General features: G+C 33.2%; 1 protein-coding gene and 1 pseudogene across 1 annotated transcript; one reads left to right on the forward strand and one right to left on the reverse strand.

Annotated features, from left to right (window-relative positions):
- The first annotated feature begins 16 nt into the window (after nt 1–16).
- LOC123920510 lies at nt 17–2,509 on the forward strand (annotated as a pseudogene).
- A 5,609-nt stretch (nt 2,510–8,118) lies between these two features.
- On the reverse strand, nt 8,119–14,748 carry LOC123920562. The gene is made up of 9 exons (XM_045972841.1): nt 13,965–14,748; nt 13,213–13,261; nt 12,951–13,029; nt 12,773–12,818; nt 12,580–12,678; nt 10,970–11,038; nt 10,542–10,875; nt 10,256–10,401; nt 8,119–10,162 (listed from the first exon to the last, which is right to left on the reverse strand). Exons 1-9 carry the CDS (start codon nt 14,481–14,483, stop codon nt 8,756–8,758), a joined length of 2,748 nt encoding a protein of 915 aa, XP_045828797.1. The 5' UTR covers nt 14,484–14,748; the 3' UTR covers nt 8,119–8,755.
- Nucleotides 14,749–16,278: the final 1,530 nt, after the last annotated feature.

The following is a 16,278-nucleotide window of genomic DNA, read 5'->3' on the forward strand; positions in this document are numbered from 1 at the left end:
AAATTCATAGAGGAGCATGGATCAAGGCAATGTGCATGAATTTGGTATTAGAATAGAAATTAGAAATAGAAAGGCAAGTATATAAATACATGGTTGACACCATAAATTCAATTTTAATTGTGTTGTATACATATACATACATACTATATCATCATACAAAATTGAAATAATTACACAGTGAATAAGTAGAATGACCAGAGTTCGAACTTCGGCCCCATACATATATATAATACAATGTTCATACTGACTGAAATAATCTCACGAGACATTGGAATATTAATTTAGCAAACAATTGAAAACTTTTTTTTTGTCTAGTAGTTTAGTGACTAAAAATTTTACTCTTGAGGTAGATAAGTGAGATGATCGGAGTTCGAACCCCGACCTCCTAGCTCCTGCACAAGGGAAGATCTTATTGGTGGCCGGTAGGAGGCACGACACTCCTCAAATATCTTATATATACTTAACATGATATTTGCATATAGTGTAGTGGGGATATCGCATGTTCAAACCTTAGAGTTGGTGATGTCTTTTTTAGAGAGAGTACATTTTTTTTAACCAAAGGTATGCTCTGTGCGCAACTGCATAGATTAATTTTCTCGAAGTAACTGAGATCCATTTAAGTGATTGACATCTCCCAACAAATGCTTCTCCATACGCACCGACCGAGGATCGAACCTAATACCAAATGGTTAAGGGACCAAAATATCTATCATTTGTGTCACACTATGTTGGTCGGTGAGAGAGATAGTACATTTACAAAACATTTTTTTTTTTGACAAGAACAAAATATTATTATTATTATTATTATTATTATTATTATTATTATTATTATTATTATTATTATTATTATTATTATTATTATTAGCTCAATTGGTAGGTAAATTATTATTTCCACCAAAATATTGAGTAGATTTTTGTTATTAATTGCAAAAGTTTTTTTTTTTTTCAAGTTGATCATCAAAACATTTTGGTCGTGCTTGTTAAAATAGTGTCATCGCACGTCACTGTCTTACCTTTGTAGTCTACACACACGCTACCACGTTAAGAAATGCCAATTTTTTTTTTTTTTTTTTTGCATAAGAAGAAATACCAATTTTAAATAAAATAAAGAATTTAATTCAAACCCTAGTAAAAAAGAAAAAATTAATTAAAATCCAAAATATAAGTTGAGAATCTTGTTTCGATTTTTGTGTTTAAACAAATCATGGTCTCTCATGTTTCAAAACCCTTATTTCATGGACATATTGCACCTACTCCTAGAAATGGCAAATACAAATTTGAGCCTAAGTTGTATTCTCTTTCTAGTGAGAAGAATATGCTCAAATTAGATTGGCCGAATGTAATGTATATGAAGAGCCATGTGATTTTGTTATTTATGGTTATAGTATTAATGGCATTTTTTGTATTAAACGTGGGGCTTGGGTTAATGACTTAATGGCATTCGTAGTATTGAAGAATTGGGGAGATATGTATTGTGGAATCCAGCCACCAATGAATTCAAAGTTCCTGCTTCTAGTCCTTTTGCCTTTGAATCTCCTTATTGGAATCCCTATATTCATTTTTATGGATTTGGTTATGACAAAGTTAGTGATGACTATAAGGTGATTCGACATGTAGTATTTTTTCCCATAATTGACGGAGATTGGGGAGAGACATGGAAGGATGGATTTTTTTTTTTTAAAACCAAAAGAGGTGGAGTCAAATGCACTCCACCCGAAAATATATTAAGCAAGCAAACTGGAGAAAACAAATTACATGGAGGGGACCAAATCAAAACTCCATTAACAAGAGCATAATCTAAAACAAGGTATACCTAACTTATTTTTATCAAAACAGTCCCTAATAAACAAAGGAGCTTCTTGCCAATATGCTATCGAAATTAAAGTAAGACCATGGAAGGATGGATATCACGAATCCTTGTGGGAGATATATTCTCTAAAATATAGCTGTTGGATAAAACTTGATTTAGATATATCCGCTACACATTCTTTTAGTGGTGTGCGTGGTCAAGTGTACACCGATGGAGTGTGTCACTGGTGGTGGGGTGAAAGTGATAATGAATATGATGAAGATTATTTGGTGTCATTTGACTTAAACAATGAGACCTTTGTGAAAACATTCATACCTTTAAATATGGATTATATATATTGATTCTGCAATCATGTTTAGAAATTTAATCATGTTAAATGGATCAATTGGATTGATTTCAAATTATGCAGAGACAAGTACTTTTCACGTATCAATTTTGGGTGAAGTTGGGATCAATGAATCATGGATCAAACTCTTTATTGTGGATCTTTTGCCCTGCGTTGATCAACTGATTGGAATTCGTAAGGGTGATATATTCTTTAGGAAAAATGATAACGAACTAGTATGGTTTAATTTAAACACTCAGAAAATTGAAGAGTTTGGCGTTAAAGGTGATCCATTTTGCCAGATAATGATTTATAAGGAGTGCTTTCTACCATTTGAAAGAACTACAGAGATGTCAAATAAGATATGGCAATAATGAATAGCTCATTCAATATCAAGGCCAAAAATTGAATTTCTACAAAAAATTTACTACCATTGAATTGTGGACTTATCTAACATGAAAGACCTCATTAAGTCTTTCAGTGTATCAGTTTTTAACGATATTCAATAAAAACTCATAAACGATCTCAATAATATATCAAATATTTTCAAAGAAAATATAAATGATCTATATGATATAAACTTTTAATTCAACCGTAAATTTTATAAAATTTGTATCATTAATTATAATAATATTCACGCACACATTAAAAGATTTAATGAAAGACGGTATATGCTCAATTATAATTAGAGTAGATTTTTGGTATTAAGGCTTAATTGTGAAAGCAAATTTTACTTTTAACTTTCTGTTGATCAACACATTTTAGTTGTGCTTGTTTAAAATAGTCTCATCATACGTCATATACTATATTACTCCTATAGTCTACACAAAGACCACACACATATACACGTATAAATGATGCCAAAAATTTAATTAAAATAAAAAAGTATTAAGATGTTTATTCTAATTTGATAATTTTGTTTCCAACCTAAAGTCAAAGAATAGTTGGGAGGGATACTTATAGGTGTTAAATTATGTTTTCTCATATACACTAATCTATTCAGTTGTGTTATTTTGAAGGCACAATTTTTGACATTTTTATCAACACTATATATCATTAATCTACGTTAAGGTAAAACTACGCTATAAGCTAGTCTATAATTAAAAAGTTTTTTTTGAAGAAGCTAAATTAGTCCACCTAAATTGGCACCTGAGAGAATCGAACCTCAGACCTCAAGAAGAGCACACTCTCAGGTCCCAAATCAATACCAATGCATCAACCCATCTATAATTAAAAAGTTAATTGATAGTTAGAAAGTTAGTTTATAGTTAAAAAATATAAGTTAGTTTATAGTGTTTAGCAAATTTAACCGTTAAAAGTACAAAATAAAATAAAAATATATGATTAGTGGGTACGTAGTTATTAGCATATTTTAAGAAAATAATAAGAGTAAAACTGAAATAACAAATCATAAGTCATAAGTTCAAACGTTATTTGAAATAACATTTTAAAAAAAAGCTACAAGCCTGAACGAAATTTTTTTTGCCAAACACATTTTATTTTATCCGAAAATTTTATAAGTTGTTGTTTTTTGTTAGGTTGCCGTAATATTGGTACAAATTTTCACCGCCGTAAACGATGATTAATCTCCGTCGGAGAACCTATAAGGCACATAAGGTGAATTTTTCCCTCCAGTCGAATTTTCTCCATACAGCATATAAGCTAATTTAATAAGGTATAAACTAGTTTATTTGTGTTATCAAACAAATACAAGTGAAAATAAACAATTTAAAATTCAAATATCATATAAATAATATACAATGTCCGTCTCTTGTGTAGAAAAAGAAAAAAAAAATAACCTAACAATCTAAGAATAGTGACTCATTGCTAGTATTTCATTAGTCAAATGATATTTTTAATTATTTTTTTTTGCTTAAATTTTTCTTTTGTAATTACTAATTAGTCAAATGGTTTATTTTTTATATAACAGTCAAATGATTTATTTTTGCAAAACGTGTTGGGCTAGCTTATTTTGGTTGATCATTTTTTTCTGTGTTCACATCTTTCCAATTTGTTTTCTAGAACTGCTACTTTTCCTCAAAATTAAATTACACATATCTTGGCTTTGAGTGGTGTTTAATTTAATATATTTTACTTTTTCAAAAACAAAAATCAACATTTAGTTAACATGATTTTTAAAATTACGAAAATACATTTAATTTGACTCCTGATATTTTTTCTAATTAATTTATGTTATAGGAACACAATTTTCTAAACTATTGATTTTCATGAACACTTAGATGAGATGACGTGAGTCTCTTCTAATTTAATCAATGATCTAAATTCAATCTCTGACGTGAACATACAACCGTGTTAAAACTCTTAATCAAGGGTGTTTGTTTCATGGTTAAAAAAATATTCGTAGGAATGAAAAAGTTATAAATATAGATTTCTATGTTTGTTAAGTTAGAAAATTAACTTCTAGGAATAAAACATTCCCAAGAAAAAAAGTGTTTGTTTTATGGTTAAAAAATTATTCCTAAGAATGAAGAAGTTATAAATATAGATTTCTATGTTTGTTACAAAGTTAGAAAATTAACTCCTAAGAATAAAACATTCTCAAGAAAAGTAATTTTCATTTTCACATGATTTTAATCCCAAGGAAGTGGGTGGGAAATAACTTCCGGGATGTAACTATCATTAATCAAACACATTTTTTTCAAAATACCTAGGAATAAAATCAACATTATTATTTCCTGGGAAATGTATTTATGGGAGTCATCAAATTCTCAGCCGTGAAACAAACGCACAGTTTGCCATCTATTTGAGCTCCACAAGGCCCGAATGATTAGTCTCTACAATTGCACGCAGAGAATATCCGATTTACGCAAAAAAAAAAAATCAAATCAACATATGTTATATAGTTTCTAACCCCAGCAGCCAACCTAAATTGACCAAACAACACACACCCCCTAATTTCAACAACCATAATTGTGTACACATATAAGTACACATATCTTATGTGAGACTGCATATATTATTAATTGTTGTGTACACATTTTTCATTTTCAATCCAACAAATATGGCTTTGCATTTATCAAACATCTTTGGGTGCTTCTCTGAGTCTTCACCACAATCAAAAAGATACACATGCAACGGTGATGTTTGTGTTCTTAGAAAAACCTCAAAGGAAGAAAATCTTGACAAAAAATCACCTAAGCAAAAGCAAAGTCCTAGGATTTCATTCTCACGTTTTTCTATCAAATCTTCTCCAAGGGATCACACTTCTGAATAGCAAGGCTATAGTAATCATTATTCTTCTTAGACAGGTTGATTAATTGGTGTTATATTGTTCCATTTATATAGTTGTAATTTTGGTTGTTGCTTTTAGTATATATTCATATGTATATTGTGATCGTTGAAGATGAAATTGGAGTATTGGAGGCTACAAATAGTATTGGAGTATTGTGATCGTTGTGGCATTTTAATTGAATCCACTTTGTTTGAATATAAAGCAATCACAAATAGTATATTTATCTAACGGATCGGATAACAAACGGTAATTATATAATAGTACGCATTGACATCTTATCATAACTTTGCTAAATTTGTATGACTCTGAATCAAATGATTAAGAGATTCAAATATCAGTTATTTATGCACATGCTATTGGTTGCTAAATTTGCATTTGATTTAGAGAAATATTGTTTCGGATGAAATTGGATCAACGGATTGGCAATATATAGACATTATTTATATGCAAATTAAACTACTAACTCCGATCTTAAATTGGATCCTCGTGAAAAAAATTCTTCTTTAAATTTTCAATTGCATTAACTTGTTTTTTATTAACATACTCTTAATTATTGTACTTTTTTTTTTCTACGATTTAAAATTTTAAATATTATGATGAGAACAAGTAATAATGTTTGTAATGGCTAACCTCTCAAGGTACTTGATTCGTTCAAGTAGTTTATCCCATGGGATTTAAATACTCTCATGTTTGAATTCAACATGAAAGAATTGTGTTGATTTTCTCACCACTAATCTACCTTATTGGGTTCCCATTTGTATATTTTTCAAATTTATTAAGAACTTTATATGAGTTTTAAATGTGAGGTAGTCAACATAACTTCTTTTTTGAAAAAGTAGTCAACATAACTTCTAATATTAGATTACAACGTACATGATGAGAGGATCTAAATCCAAATTGATATTCTTATATACTTTGCACTTGAAATTGAACTCTAACCACGTCCTTAAAAAACTCAAATCTCAATTAACAAATCATTCATGTTTGTTAGTGTTAATGAAACTAATATACTATTTTAGAATTTTACATGTCTCTTGAATATTGTACCTAACTCAATCCTACAAAACCAGCTTATATGGTGATGATTGCCTCTATATAAACACATATTCAGTCCATCTCGCAATCGATGTAGGACTTCTTTAACACGGTCAAAAAAAAAAAACTAAGAAATAACAGTATCTCTTATATAGAGCAACACTTGCTTGGGCACAAGTGTTTGGGCACAAAATATAGGCACACACACAAATCAAAAAAATTAAAAGAAAAATAAAATAGTCACGGGAAATAATATTACTTTAATTTTTTTTTTATATTTATGTTTTTTGGCTGTGTGCTCAACAAATCATATTTATGATTGTGCCTATTAAAGAATTTCTCCACTTATATATATATATATATCATACTAGTACAAGTTACAATCACATGAAACAATACAAAAAAATATGAAGATAAACATAAATGTACGATGATTAAGTGATGAATGAGAGGACAAGGTACTGACCCCAACTACCAAACCATGTTAGAATTTTCAGTTTGTCACATGATGTTAGTGATGCTGATAAAATATTTCAAAAGACAAGAATGTATATTTAGAATTACCGCGAGTATAGTAGAATCACGGTGATTTACTATAATTTTTTAAAAGTTATAAAAAATAGTTTTTAAAAATCATAGTGAATCACCGTGATTCTGACATATCAACCATATTATGACATATCAACCATACTACCAAACATAAGCTTACGGCGAGTACTACTAATTTCATGAAGGTGTGTAGCGTAGTTTGTTGGATATGGATTCCTGCGGTCAAACCTTGGTCTCAGAACAGAAAGAAACATTCATGGTTTTGTCCTTCTCAAATATTTTCTGCTGCCCCTATGGATCCAAACCAATCTAAGATGACGGATTCAGGATCTACGGCAATACTTAAAAACCGTTACCGATTTCTAAAACTTTATTATCTTAGAATAGGTAGAAAAAAAAAGTAGGGTAATTTGGTATATTTTTTAAAAAAAGTTGAGGTAATATGTTTTTTTTTTACAGGAGTATTTAGAAAAAAAATCACTTTATTATCTTTGCAATTTTAATTTGTTTATTTAGAAAATGAATTTTTTGGATCATGCACCGGACCTCATGCAGTGGACAATGCACGGAAGGGAATCCGATCCCAAATCTAAATGCCTTACCTTGTTTATGAGGGGGGGAATTTTTATAATTTATGTCTAATAATGTGTGTGTCTACATCAATTTGGTCGAGTGTAGCTGCCATTAGTTATGTACTTATGTGCCTTGAAGCCTTCCAAATATAAAAGTTGGATGGAAGTGGGAACCACCATATATTTTATGTTTCGTTTGGTTTCATCATTTCATGTAACTTTGTTCAAATTCAATGTCCCTAAATGGCAAACTAATTTAGTACTCCAATTATTCTCTTTATAGCTCCCATGATCCCTCAATTGGCTCCATTTTATGATTGTTAGTCTCTTTTCACTATTTGCATTCCCTAATACTTTCAGCTCTCTCCTAATCTTCCCTAAATCTTAATACAAAACTTAAAATTGGACAGGAATCAAGTACCACAAATTCTTTAGGTCTATCCTATATAGACGGGCTAGAGTAAACGCCGAGTGTAATTTTCCCATATTTTTAGAGTCTACCTAGAAAATAACACAGCACAAGAAAAAGAAGACAAGGTTCATAATTTCAATTTTCGAAGGTTAGTAAAACAAGAAAAAGCAAATGTGCTCTTGCAATAGTGACATGTAAACATTTCATGTACAGAATAATAACAGCATTAAGGACTAAAATGTGGTCTGCCTTCTTCGCCACTTCAGATAAACAAGTAATCTGAAAAATGAAAATCTAGGCAACTCATTTTCATCCATAAGTAATGCATGTACAAGGCATCAACATGATATTTTGCTATCTAATGAAAAATCTAAGTAACATTTCATCATAATAATCAATTGACCCCTTGATATTTTATATGGGGTTTTCAAACACCATGATAGTACATACACATGCTGCAGTGTCTCAGTAATCCTCATCAGGAAAAGATGGAAAGGTTTTAGAGCTGGTTTCAGGTATTTTCTCCCAAATCTGCCCAAGTCTTTGAACATAAGGAAACTCATTTCGAGTCACCTGGTGCTGAATCCTACATAACAAAACCATAAGATCCCCAAGACAAGCATCCAAGGGATAACGATCTTCTCCAGCACATAGTATCCATTTCATCCCTTCTTAAAGTAACGAAAGTAGTAACCTTTTCCTCAATTTTATGAATCAAAAACAACATCCAATTACAGGAGCCGAAATTCAATCAGTCAATTTCTTGCAGAAACATGCACATCAGAATTGGAACGCTATGTCATAGCTGCAAAGCCAGGTCTGGTTGCTGTGAGTCAACATGCACACCAGAAGATTGTTTTGCAGGGGACCCAGGTGATTGGAAATCAATATTCAAGTCAGGAGGAAGTGTTTCTTGTTTCTGTCTTGGTTGACTATGAGGCCGGACAGCTTGCCAAGGGGGCTGCATTTGAAATCTTGATAGGTCGGAAGCTGCGACTTGTTGAGGGAAAATCATAGGTCGGTTTGGAAATTGTGAAACACCAACTGCGTGCATGTGTTGAGGTACAAGTGCCTGAAAAGGAAAATTGTTCTTCTCTGACTGGAAAGGCATTCCACCAGGAGGAAACTCGCCCCTAATTCGTAAAAGATGCTGCTGGAACTCTCGGGTTGGGTTGTACAATGACTCGGCAGAAATCTGACTTTTGGGTGAGCTAGAATTTTCAGGTCCTTGTTTAAACCCTGCAGCTCCTACAGACATCCATGCACGAGCAGCTGCTGCCGAGGCATTGCTCAAGTCTTCTCTCCGTCCAGGTGGAACTGATGGAGTCGCTGGTGGAGTTTCGACAGGGGAATGATTAGATGAACTAGAAGCCTGCTGCTTTTGAGCTTTCTCGGCTAACATTCTCATCATCTGAACTGGGTCGCTAAGACTCTGATCTTGCCCATGGGTAACAAAGGGAGCTGATCTGCCCGTCTGAGTTGATGTACTTTCAGATGATGGACCAGTCATCCGTCTATTGAAACTAGTATTCCTGATTTTTCCATTTGGTAACTCTCCACTAACAACTATGTTAGCATCAGGCTGCTTGAAAGGCATAGATGTTAAAATGTTCCTGTTACTTGGTACCATCTCTCTAGGTTTAGAAACAGCTGCAGGAGCATTACTTGTAAGCTTTGCAACTAGACTGGCATTGTCCTGATCGCTTGAGGGTAACGAGTTCAATTCCACTTGTTGCAAACCCTTATTCTCAGACTTGCCAACATTCCTGGTTTGGACATTTGATTGCTGACGAGTGAGATTGATAGAAGCATTCGGTCGTACTCCAGCAGAACCAAACAATGATGGTTTTCCTTCTGATGTTAGTCCACAACCAGGGCGTACTGAAGGCTGTTTCCCCTCAAACATCGGTTCATTTACAGGATGTTCCAAGGTGGATTCTACATTCTTACCATTTTTGCCGACGTTTGGTAATTTAGTAGACTGCAACTTTGTTGCCAGATTAGGTTGTTTCGGGACACGGTTATCAAGCATTAATACTGGGGTTGGAAGTGGTTCATACTCCCCAACCCAACCACGACCAAATTTACAGCCAGATGGAAGTGCCTGTTGAATCTTCTGGGAAGCTATTCTCCAAGCAGTAGGTCCTAGAGTTGCAGCAAAACGAGCCAAACTCCTGGCATAGGAATATTCAGCTTGAAGTCCAACCTGTTGCCAAAAAAAATACATTATTAAATGCTTTGAGCAAGAAAAGAAAGCTAAAGTATTCAAGGACTAAACTTCACTCCTTATGATACATACAGTAACTAACTGCTTAATTTCACTCTCAAACGTCGTAAATATTGAATCAGATCTAGTAACTGGTAGATTAGGCATATTATAAGTAGCGCGGCGTTCATAATCTTGCACCAATGATTTCCTTCCCATCTTGGAGGGAAGGCCTTTCCCTGAAACAATACAATAATAAAATCAAACGAAAAATAGTCAGATGTGATATTAAGATCCTACGTTGGGAGTATGCAGAAAATGAAACAGTGACAACACAGTGTAACAGATCAAATGGAGAGTTTTGTCTCTTCTGGGATACCTGAAATAAATTCTTCTGTTTTTTCTTGATTTACGTCGAAAAAGAAAGCACTCCCGTCCACAGGGACATCAATGTTGCCAGGCCTTTCACAGAAGATACCTTGAATTGGATGGGAAATTGGCAGTACTTCTCCAGTAGTAGCAAGAGTTGCACCAGAGCAGAAATCAGAGCCAACAGGTTCCTGTGAAGCATAACCAAGTGGCCTTTTTGCTGGCTTCTTACCTAAGGAATTGGATTTTGTTTTTTGTTCAGATTTTATCTCACTCTGAGAGCGTTCTAAGTTGATCCTTAACTTCTCAAACTTCTTTCTAGCCAGTTCTTGTATTGAACGTGCCTGTGACAAATACAGGGATCATTTATCAAGTACAACCAAATGGTTAGTTGCCATATTTTTCAAGCAAAGCAAAGGAAAATAATCATCTTCTTACCTGTTTGTGGTATATAGTATCTGACGAATTGTATTGCATTGCATTTGAGCAAATCAAAAATACATCACTCTGCATTCAACAATTACATTTAAAGGTCAGTAAATAAATTTGTTTTTTAATACATCACTTGGTCAGGAAGGTGCCATCTATGTGCAGTTTAAAATTGATTCACATGATAAAGCAAACGAAAGCTCGGGATTTTAATGAAATAAAGGGACCCTTAGTGACGTAACAATTTGTTTCTTGAAATTCTGGAATACTGTGATGATGATAACTGGTTGTCTACATAGAAAAACAAATAAAAGATATAATTGTCTTCTCCGGCATCCCTTTTCATCTAAAAGAGGGTCCAATATATCACTAATGCCTATCAACGGTGAACCTCTAGAAATTATAGTCTAATATATCACTGGGCATAGAGTTATTTTTGTAGATTTGAGAGTGAAGATTTGATGGGAGACCAGGCATCATAAGGTATACCATATAGGCATTGCCTTTGCTTTCCTTGTAAATCAAGATTTGCCACCTAAAATCAACCAAGTCAAGCACATCTTTTCATGCATTATACAAGTTTACAACAACCAGAATAACACTAACGATTCACAAAGCATAGAGGAAAGTCAGAAACAAAGAAAGCAATTAAACCTAAAATTTACGGTAACACACAAAGAAGATGATAAATAGATGAAGGTGGGTGATACTAGACATCATTTTTTGTATGCAAATGTCTGGTCTGCTCGTAACTTAATTTAAGCAAGATCGTACAAGTCAACGACAGCCAAACCTTTTTTCCAACAGATGGAGTTAGCTTCAAAGATTTATCGATGGTCTTATCATGCATTATGTCCAAAGATACAGTTTATCTCTAAATTTCTCTTAATGATTTGGCCTATATGGTTCTTAATCTCCCTTTAACACTTAATTATTGGACTATATACCATCTGGCCCACTCTCTTTACCGGTGTTTCTACATATTTTTTTCCATCGCACCCAAACCACCTAAGACGAGATTCTACCATCTCTAAAATAGTGGCTACCCTAATTTACTCTATAATTATTGTATGTTGAATCCTGTTTTTCCTAGTGTTTAAGCAAGATCATACCATGATGGTGAAATTTCAGGGCTCTCTGACCCGAAGAGCTAAACTGCAATATTACCCACCAAGTTAAGAAGACTATCATTTATGATTTATCAATGCCAAAATAGACATGTTACAAACAGACCCACAAAATGAATATATTCTTCCACCTCCGATGTCAATGTCGTCGCCAAATCCCAATCCATCATTAAGATTGAACAAACACACTCATACAGTAAAACTTATAACTAAAGCTAAACTTAATAAGATCCACATTAATATTATATTTCTATAGATCTTGCTGTGAGTTTTTCTCAAAAACACACAAATCATTACTGCCGGTGGCATGCTCTTGTCAGCATCCTGAATGACTCCGTTTTATCTCATACTAACCACACAGGCCAACCAGCCTCTTGCACACAACTCACATATACTACTAGTAAAAGCAGCGTGAATCATAGTCAATATAGAATACCAGTATAATCATGTTGCAAAACCAATCAAAATTCATCGGTACAGTCAATAACATACCTCAAATTGTTCTAATGTAGTGTAAGATCCATTTGCCAACTTCTTCCTCACGGTGGCAAAGTCCATGGGATTATCAATGACATCATGATAATCAGGAAGCTGCAACGAGAAAAAGAAGAAAAAACTGAATTCCCAGCCCAGATGGCATTCCAATAACAAGACTAACAATTTACACGAATAAAAATTCACACACCTCTTCCGGATCAACTGGCTCTGCATAAACACCATAGGTATCCTTCCTGCCATCATCCAAGTCAAGAAAACAAACACCATAAAACACGGCATGTCGGCATCACCATGGAATGGAATATACAAAAGCATTCACCACAGATGAAATCATAAACACTATAAACAAAAGAAAAACCCCTTACTTCTGAAGTTTGTCAAGGATCAATTCAAGGGTCCTCTTATCAGGCAATGGAATTTCGGACTGAACCTTCAAAGGGGTCCCTAACAGTGAAAACATAAAAACCAAGATGAGAAACTCAACAGAGTACGATGCAATAACAAAAAAACACTAGACACCCTCCATTAACTACCCTTCAATATTCAACACGTTTCATCAAAATCCTAAGTAAAAAAAAGTGAGAAATTTAAGAATTATAACCAAAACAACAAATCAGAAACACAAACCTGTAACAGAGTGGAGCCCTCTTGAATCATCTACTTTTATGCCCTTTACCTGTCACAACAGAAACCACACACACCAAGAAAAACACACACAATTAATAATGTGGTAATAATCTTAAACCGTTAAAAAGGCAAAAACTATAACAAAGACTTAGATGCGATTAAGACAGAGACAGAACAAACAATACGTGGTTTAAGGTTATAGTTATAGACACATAGCTATATATATAGATATAGAGAGAGAAAAATGAAACCGTAATCAAAGAAACTCTACATGTGTGTGTGTGTGTGTTAGTTTTTGACAGTTGACCCGTTAGTTATCTCTCTCCCAAAATCCCGACATAGACAGAGAGAGTGAAAGAGAGAGAAAAACCTAGAGAGAGAAACAAGATATAAATTGAATAATGGACCAATTAGTATCATTCATCTCTCAACAACAACAACAAAAAATCTCAGTGATTTCAGCTGAGCTGGACACAACACAACACAAACACATTCTTTCTTCCCTCCCCCACAAAATCATTCAAAACTTTCGGTGTCCTCGGATTAGTCGGTCCTGAGCCGGATACTCTTCAAGGAAAACAAAAAAAAAAAATCATACAAATCTTTAGTGCCCCTCAAATTAGGCCGTCTTGAGCCGGATACCGAGTCTTAAACAAAAATCATACAAATTCAAATTCAAATGCATAGTCATTTTCACTATTTTTTCTTCTTTTTTTTTTCATTTTTCATTTTTTTTATTTCAATTTTCATACCTCACCCCTTTCAGCTACACGTTCTTCTTCATCATCATGTTCCTCTGCATTTTCAATCCTTTCTTCTTCTTCTTCTTCTACTTCTTCTTCTTCTTCCTCTCTTTCTTCTTCATTTTCATTTTCTTCTTCTTCAACCTTATCTTCATTTTTTCTTCCAAATTTTCTTTTATCAGAAACAGGCGCGTGTTTCACACGCGACCTACCGCGACTATGCTTTTCATTATCATCATCTTCATCTTCTTCTTCATCATCTTCATCCACACCTTGATTCAGCTTCTCAACAAGCTTCAACTTCTTCTTCTCGCGTCTTCTTTCATCTTCATCATCTTCTTCTTCTTCATCTTCATCTTCTTCATCGAGGTAATCATCATAGTCTATGATATTATACCTCACATTTCTCCGTCGACGGCTCCGTCGTAAATCGTTTTGAGAAGTGGCTGCCGGAGATTGACCGGAACTGCGAGCTAGATCTGCTTTAGAAGGTCTTCCTTTCTTCTTCCTCCTCACGATCTGACCCATTTTTTGTTTCTCTCTCTAAAAATTTCTTTGGTGTTTGTTTGTTACTATCTCTCTCTCTCTAAAACCCTGTTTGGGTTTCTCTCTCTTGCTTTGGTTTGGGTTCCATTATTTTTCGAGTGTGTGGGAGTGCTTTGGCTTTTTTCGTGAGGTTTAGTCTAGTCCGAGCCTCGGTTTCTAGGCATGGACCTTAGGTTCGGATCAGGTTGAGTTTAGTTTTGTGTGTGTGACTCCCACTCTTTTCTAGTTTACTCATTTTCTATGGCTTAATTAATGGCTTAAGCGTGTGTTTGGTTCTGCGGCGGAGAGAATTGATTTTGGCAGAATTGATTCTGTAAAATTGATTCTGGCCAAAATTGATTTTAAGCTGAAGTGATTTATGTTTGGATATATTCATGAAAAGTGAGTTGAACAAAAAATTTGAGTGTAAAAATCAATTCTAGAATCAGAAGCTACGATTTCTAGCTTCAAGTAGAATCAATTATGGAGGCAGAATCAATTCTACTTTTGAGAAACCAAATAAGTCAGAATCAATTCTACACGTCCAGAATCAATTCTGGATGCTCCAGAATTGAAACCAAACATACACTAACACTAAGGTATAAAGTTGGTTAGAATTTTAACTTTTAAAATGAATAAAGAGTATGGGGTCGTGAATTTAACTCAGTTAATAGAAATATTGTATTATTTTATTTATTCATTTTTAAGGTTAAATTTTTAGTCAGTATATTACTTGATGAAAACAAATGAATAAGAAAAATTTTAGCTATTTCTTTTTTAAAACTTGGTATCCGGCTCTATGACCAACTAATTCGAGAAGACCAATCTGACTGTCCACTTGTGGGACCCCAATTAAAACCAGAGTTTTTGGCCGATCAAATACATCAAATTTTATTTATCTAAATGACTCTTATGAAAAACATTCAAGGGAGTATTATTTTTTCTAATGAAAAGTTTAAGTGAATTGTATTTCGAGACTCATTAAGATTAGAACATGTCTCAAAGCTCGACGGGTGCTAATAAAGGTATTTACAAATTATTTATCAAAGAGATTCTTACATTGGAAGCGATCGAGTATTTTAGTCTTAAATAATACTCCCTTCGATTACATTTATAAGTAAATTTGACTTTTTTTTGTACATTGAAGAATGAATATATGTAACATAAATCATACATCCATTTTTTAATTTACAAAAAAGTTAAATTTACTTAAAAAAGTTAAATTTAAAGTTGTATGTATGAAAAAGGAAAATACGAGTTAATTTACAAAAGTATCATTCATTAAATGATATCATATGAGAAAGATAAATAAAAGAATTATTAAAAAAAAACATATAGTAAAGTACATAATAGAAAAAGAAAATTAGTCCATGTGAGTTTGGCTCAGTTTGTATGGATATCAGTATTTTATATGCAGGAGTATGGGTTCGAATTTCAGATACTCCACTTATCCATTGTTAAAGGTGGAATTTTAAGCCACTAGGCTACCTGACCAAAAAAAGAAAGAAAAAAACATTAATTTAGTCAAAAAAAATTAATGTTTTTTTTTGTGCATAAAAAAAATAATGCTTTACCAATAAGCAAAACTTATTTTTTTCAGATTCATTAAATAATTGATGTATAATACAATATATTCTATATATTAGATGCATTAATTATTCAATATATTTGTTTATAATTAATGCATCTAATCTATTGACACTAGACTTGGTAGGAATAATCACAATTCAATCCTCCGCAACTTCAATCAGGTAGGGACTGAAATCACTTGATGTCTGAACCGACCCCAAACTAGATT

Source organism: Trifolium pratense, linkage group LG4 (assembly GCF_020283565.1).
Source record: "Trifolium pratense cultivar HEN17-A07 linkage group LG4, ARS_RC_1.1, whole genome shotgun sequence".
Lineage (NCBI taxonomy): Eukaryota > Viridiplantae > Streptophyta > Magnoliopsida > Fabales > Fabaceae > Trifolium > Trifolium pratense.